We start from the raw sequence: 7133 nt of genomic DNA on the forward strand, positions 1-7133 counted from the left end.
CATTTATTTACTTTTAAAAAGCCATCCATCAAAGAGAACAGGCCCTGGAGCTGTGTGGAAAACTCTGGGCTGATGATGCAGACACTCACTGACAGGATTAGCTCCCCACCCTCCTCACACGCGTTCAGCTCAACTTGTTCGTGGCGGATAAAAACTCTGGCATAGTTTCCAGAGGTTTAATTCAGCGTTCAGCTGCGAGAAACAGCCGAACACGACAACGAAGAGTGGACATGTGAGGCACCCAAAGTCGAGCCACTTACCACAGCTCACTCCCCATTAACGTTAGATAGGTTAACGTGTTCACGTGTATGCCAAAAAAAAGTTATTCGTGAGTGAAAAAATGGGATATAGGCGGCTCCGGTCAAGATAAGTGAAGCTGTGAGATGAAGGTGATGGGTTATATCGCTAGTTGGCTCTCCTAACCGGTGGTCTTCAACTAGGCCCGGTTTTACATAACGTTAGTTCCCCGCCGTTGTCGTGTAGCCTAGCTTAGCTCTCTCCGCCGTCTGAGGTGGGATGGGAGCCTGAACATTCAACCGCAGACTGCACCCTCATTTCACAGCAGCGGGATTTCAGCCACACACACATGCAGAGAGGAGAAAGAGAGGAACGAAGAGAGACTCCGAACTGCAGCATCTATTTTAAAGACTCTGCTCGGAAACTACCAGAGGTCTGAAATAAAATCCAAGCGGGGGAGCTAATAAACTATAAACGCTGGTGTGAAGAACTTCCCATCTGTGCGACCGCAATCAGCGCAAGAGGTCGAGGGGAAAGAGAGCACCTACCTATAGAGACGAGCTTGATATTCTCTCTGTCGAGGAACTCCAGAGCCACGGAGACGTTCTCCAGCTGCATCTGCCTGAAGGTGGGCCGCTGGTTGTATTTGCGGAACATCTTCTTCTGGCTCAGCACCTCCAGGAGCGCTATGAGCCGGAGGCCGTCGCTCAGGTCCGTCTGCAGGTTGGCGATGCGCTTGTTCACGCATTTCAGGTGCTCGTTACACCACCGGGTGAAGGTGTTCTGCTGGATCTTCTTCCACGGCGCGTCCTCGGCCAGGTCTTTCTCCGTGGCGGGCATGTCGGCGTCCTTATCCGGGCTGAGAGAGGCGTTGGGCGCGGGAGAGGCTGCGCTCGACTGGTGGAGCCGTGGGTGTTGACTCATTTTTATGGACTCGGCTCTCCCCTTCACTCGCTCACTGACTCGCTATTTTTTGTCTGGGCGGAGCCTCGAAGAATCGCTAGACTCTTCTTTTTAAAGTTCTTTAACTATAACAAAGGGGAAAAAAGAAATAAAAGAAGTCAGAGGAATGAAACAGGGCGAACAGAAATGGAAACTTTTTAAGAAACAGTTGTTCTCAAAAGAGTCAGTGTAACTTTCCAGCGCTCTGATTGGATAATAAATTACACGTGTTAAAACCTTGAATATCGCAGAAGAAATGTGTAGTAATGTAACAGCCAAATAATCACATAAAGGGGTCATCACAATCTCGCCTGTGCACATCTTTGAAAAGATTAAAGATAAGGAGGGTGTGTGTGTGTTTGGGGGGAGGGGAGTGGTGTTTGGGACACAGCCCATTGATTTCCAGCTAAAGCCTGCTTCTGTTTTATCACTGCACTGCACTTTTTCGAGATATCCCTGGTTGGAGCCTCATGAAGTGATCAATAAGTACAGATCAAAGGACAAAGAACACATATCCTTTTCCCCTGAGGTCCACTCATAACGTTAGTGGGGGTTATGCACCAAAAGCAGCCATAATTCACATTTTACATGATCATTTTCAACTTTTCTTTATCCCTTAGGATTAAACAGGCTGTATTTGTTGCTCTACTTACAGGACTGATATATGTAAATGAGCTCTGTTCTGGTTGGCTGCCCTGTATTGCATCTTCTATAAAAGCAGTCCGGGATGAAACACTCCTTATAACTTTAGTCTGAGTGGGCGTGGCTAAACTGCTGTAGACCGTGTAAGTGAATCTATGTAAATATGTTGGCTTTTGTGACATCACAAAAATTATGAAATGAAATTGGGTTGTTTTTGCAGGTTTGTTTCCATATACGGACTGTATGAAATGGAAAATGAATGGTACATTTTTGAAACTTTGACAGTGTATACATACTGCTTTAAAATGATGGTTTTCTGTTATATGGGCCCTTTAAGCCCGGTGTGTTAGACTAGGAAAAATGGTCTAAAATGTATAGTACATGGAGACTCCAAGAGCCTGCTGCAGAATTGGGAAACACTTCCCAAGAGTATTATGCAATTTTTGCACAAAAAAAAGGTCCTGTTGCTTGACTGGTACACTGACTTGAACTACTGCCAAAAGATAAGCATAAATATTTGTGTTTTCATTTTTCATCTGTCATGCTAGCTTTCGGTGTAGATGCACAACCTTATTCATATGTTTAGGACCTTTGAGAGTCTATTTACGTCTCCTTAGAGACATCATCTGGTGCTTGGGGGAAGTATGTTAGTGCTGTTAACATAAATAATAGATCTGGAATTCATCTACATTCTGTGGAATAAACACAATGCACTGAATGAATGCAGTCTAATACTTGATAGAAGACTTACAAGAGAGGTTCTTTGCCATTTCCTATTCAAGTATAGTTTCTGATCAGAACTGAGCTTGATAGGGACTTTGGGCCTCATTCACCAATATCTTCCTAAGTTCTTTCTTAAATTTGCTCTTCAGAAAAAAAAGTCTACATTAGATTTGTGACTTGTTTATAAACCGCAGAATTGTTCACACCTTTATGCTCTTGAGTTTCCGCAGATTCTGCTGTTGCCTAAGAACAAATCCCAAATAAGAAAACATTGGTGGTGAATATTTGTAAAAACTGCGTACATAGATTTTGGGAACAAATGTCTTCTTAAAACAGTGAATGAGGCCCATTGTGTTTACTATAATTAAGTATTAACACATGTGAACAGCTTTCTATAGACACTGTATAGGTTTCTTATTTAATACATCTCATTCTTAAACTTTCATCTGTTGGTGTAACACTATCATTGATATACAAGAGAATGCACTGCTGGAGGAGATGTCTGCAAGTCCAGACAGCCCCTCCCTTAGAGAGAAAAATGAACAATGGATAAGATTGCAAAATTATGCTTGCAAATTATGCTATGTTGAATACCGAAGGTATATATATCATAGAGTCCTTGGCAGGATCCGTGTTCTCATTTAGTGGGAGAAATTTACCAAACGGTCCTGGTGCATTAATCCAGCCTTTTACTAAATAAGGCAACTAGACCAAAACTGAATGTGTGTGTGGAGGACGCAGGCCATAAAGAATGTTTTCCTTTGGCCTTTTTTCAGAATTTGCCTCTGCTGGAGAATCTGAGGAATGCCCTTCGTCTAACCACTGATGACCCCTGACCTCCAGTACCCCCCAATAAAACAACCATATTACACAGATACTCTCTTTTCCAGTCTCTCTCTCGCTTTCAAATTCTTTATCTTACACAATTAGACATACATACAGATCAGTTAGCAAGTACTGGTCTAACATTTCACATCGATATTTGCATAAGCTACTGATTCATAAAACCACAGTGGAGATATAAGCATTTAACCACAGCACAGTGTTTTCACTTCTCCAACTGATGTAAAGGCTTGTACGCTTCATCATACGCAACATGTAACTGTAAGACTTACTTTAAGACAATGGGAAAACAAGCAAGTCAGAAATTCCAGTACTTTATCACGCCCATCTCATTTTGTACTTTAGCGCCCTCTGTAGGATGGAACCAGTATAGGATGGGTATTAAACGTGGAGCCAGGGCTCTTACTGAACATCTGTGGGCCCTGAGCAGCACTCTGCTTGGGGAACGCCCACCCAGTCCAGTCATATTCTTTTATATGCAAGGACAGAAAAAGAATGGACGCTCAGTTCTTTCTGACTGGAAGAACTGCAAGCAGCCCTCTGGATTATTTGCACTTTATACAACAAATGAAATCAAAACGCATAATTTAGCCCTCAATTGATCATGATGGGGTGGGGTGTGGGGGTGGGGGGTCATAATTATGTGTTTTAATTTCATTTGTGGCTGCTTTCACCGCTTATAACAAGAAATGGCTGTGCATGGAGCTCCCCTTTCTTACCTCACGTCAAGGGCTGGAGTTGATCTGCTTGCTCAGAAAGGAAATCAGGTGTCTTAATGGAGTGCACCGTGACTCAATGTTTCATAATAATGATCATGATGCGTAATGTACTTCCCACAGTATGATAAAAATTATGATACGGTTTATAAAGCCTTTTGAGGACCCATAGCTATAGTGTTCTAACTAAGCCCATTACTTTTACATTAGAATAAGTAATGCGCCGATTATTCTGACGATTCATCGAGAATGGCGTTTTTTAAAAAGGACAAATAATCCACAGCCTTATACCCACATTTTAAATCCGGACAAAACCTCATATCTCCAAAATGATAACCATACAGGAGAAGTAAAAAACTTACTTTACTTTAAATGTGAGTCAACGGAACCAGACTTTTTTCCTAAGTCATTTTGGGCCATTTCTTTTGGTCCATTCATCATGACGTTTACACCCAGTGTAAAAGGCAACATGTATTTTCAGATTATGTCAAAAACGGAAAAACAACAAAAAATTGAGTTACATGGTTTTGTTCAGCCAGCTGCGATGTTCATTTTTATCATGCACATTGCCAGGTAATCATCGAGACGGTAAATTTGAAGTGATGATATTTTTGATCAAAGTAAACTGAGTAATTGTGACAACCCTCGTTCTAATTTTATCTCGAATGACTCACTGCTGAACATATACTGCACTATTTGGACGCAGAAGTCTAAGACCCTACACAGGGGGTGTGAAGATTCGCCTCAGGTGTAAGAAAAGTGCTTTATAATAGAATCATGCAAAAAGTGCACGCATGTGCTTACACAGTGTCACACCACAAGCGAAAGGCAGGAGTGCAGCGGAAAAGAGCTGCTTGGTTAACCCACACCCTGGCTGTAAACCACAAAGCACACTATCTGTTTTGAGCAAGTGAAAAACACAGATTGCAGCCTACGGAAATGATGACTGCCTACTTTTTTTTTCTTCTTTTTTTTCTTTCTTTCTTAGAAAAGGTATTTTAAGGATGTGAAACCACAATATCAACGAATACGAACACAATAGTAACGAATAACATTGCAATGACTGAGACAGACATACGACACTGATGCTCGGAGCACTAAACTAGAGCCCGCATAACCAGGAGAAGGAACATCCATCTGTGTGCGTTATGCTTGAAGACGGCAGATCAGTGGAGTGCTGCTCAGGTGAGCTGCCTCAAGTGTGCAGTAACTCGTTGAGAGCGCAAGGGGGCGCCCACACCTACAGCGTCAATGAGCGCACCGAGAGCGGACCTTTTCCATATTTTCCCTTATTTGGTGAGGAGCCCTTAATGAGGATTACGCGCTCAAACCCCCCGTATAGAGGCGCAATGTTGTGCGTGTGTGGCAGCGTTTTACGTGAGCTAAAGCGCAGGACAGCTTCAGCGCTGAGCGGATACAGGTCAGCGAGAGGAACAGCACATCCCCAACAGAGGAAACTCGGCCAAAGCTCGACTCGGACACACTGACATCTGTATATTAAACGCAGTGTTTGATTTCGTTCGTTTCAACGCTCAAATATGACAGGTTTGAAAAAAATACGAGCATGCATTAAGCGAGCTGTGCAGCTCAAAACATCTTTGGCATCATCCCTTACGGCACTGAGTTCAACAGCGACCAGGCAACTGCTGAATACAGCACATGTAGTGTCTACTGTAATAACCATAATAGACTGTAAATGTGACAACAGCGATGTAAAATGCTCACACGGGTAATTAAGCGAGATATACACAATTCACACACGCACACAATACCTCCCCTGCATGTTTCAGAGCCTTTATCTTTCTTAAGCTTGCAGTCAGAGCTAAAAAAGCTAAAAACAATTAATACTAGCAAGGCTTTCGCTGAGGTCTAACTGTCACCAGACTTCAGTGTGAGGACTACAGCGAGAGTGATGAGCGGAGAGTCTTCCAACTTACACTCTTTAGGTTGTGCTGCTGGTGGTCTTGCGAACAAGTATCTTCTTCTTCTTCTGTATCCTTCACGACTCTACACGCAGGAAAAACTGCACTGTCTCCCTCCCGGACCGAGCGAGCCTCCCTGAGGGGGGGAAATGCTAGTTCGGTTAGCTCCAGAAAGAGCACTAGTGACACCCCTCGGCCTTTTCTATCTCCTTCTCTCCTTCGTGGCTCTCAAATGCGAGAGCCTTAATTGGTAAAGTATCAAAGAGGAGGTGGAGGAGTGGTGGAGAGGGGGGCGCTTCTCTAGCAGAGTGAGTGAGGTTCGGTGAGAGGCTGACGTTATACCGGCGACCGCGCCTTCAGATTTTAAAGGTATGATGTCACCCCGTTTTGCAGCGGGGCCGTGTGGAGTTTATTTTCCACCCGTATTAGGACAAGCCCCGCCTCGTCCCGACTACAATTGGCTGGGGTTGTGCTTATTCCTGCGCTATGATTGGCTAGAAGTTCATACTCGTACGCGAGCACAAACTTCTGCCCAATCGTAGCGCAGGAGGGCGGGGCTGTCCGGAATACGGGTGTGGAAGAACACCGCTGTTCTGTGCGCCTGTATTCTGTCTGTTTCTTCTCAGGTGGCGCTTTTGGACAAAGAGCCCTGTTAAGAGGAAACGCTCCCCAAATGTCTGTCTGTGGCAGTTCATTTCATTCAGAGGCCTTTTGGTTCACAGTTAAGGGCTCATCTATAAGCATTTAAACACACATAAAGGAACGCGCACAGCGCACAGCTGCTTTTGATGAATGAGCTGTAATGTCAGGGCCAGGGTTAGTCTGAACAGGCTGATTGGACTGAAGCCAAGCACGGCCTAAAAGAGGTGCTGCAGAGCTGTACAATGATGAGATCACGCAGGGTAGAATCTGTGTGTGTATGTGTGAGTGAGTGCGTGAGTGAGTGAGTGTGAGAGATGGAGAGAGAGAGAAAGAGAGAGAGGCAACATTTCCTGTAACTGATGATCAAATTTTTTCATGCAAAAATCATTTGACCACACCACTGTGTTCTGCACTGGGATGAGACAGAAATAAAGTAATGCACTGAATGTATTTGTGTACATAATTT

At 43.9% G+C, this 7133-nt stretch overlaps 1 protein-coding gene across 4 annotated transcripts in view; it reads right to left on the reverse strand.

Moving 5' to 3' along the window:
• flna (filamin A, alpha (actin binding protein 280)) overlaps nt 1-6292 on the reverse strand; it is a 35668-nt gene extending 29376 nt beyond the window's left edge. For 3 of the 4 annotated variants that reach the window (XM_017712731.2, XM_017712729.2, XM_017712728.2), the window contains exons 1-2: nt 6041-6291; nt 786-1265 (exon numbers count right to left, since the gene is read on the reverse strand). In XM_017712731.2, the coding sequence (XP_017568220.1) occupies nt 786-1161 (376 nt within the window). In that variant the 5' untranslated portion in view covers nt 1162-1265; nt 6041-6291. Of the gene's footprint in view, nt 1-785; nt 1266-6040 lie in introns of all 4 variants that reach the window. The other variant, XM_017712730.2, reaches the window with a different exon arrangement.
• Nucleotides 6293-7133: the final 841 nt, after the last annotated feature.

The sequence above is a fragment of the Pygocentrus nattereri genome, chromosome 9 (assembly GCF_015220715.1).
Source record: "Pygocentrus nattereri isolate fPygNat1 chromosome 9, fPygNat1.pri, whole genome shotgun sequence".
Classification (NCBI taxonomy): Eukaryota; Metazoa; Chordata; class Actinopteri; order Characiformes; family Serrasalmidae; genus Pygocentrus; species Pygocentrus nattereri.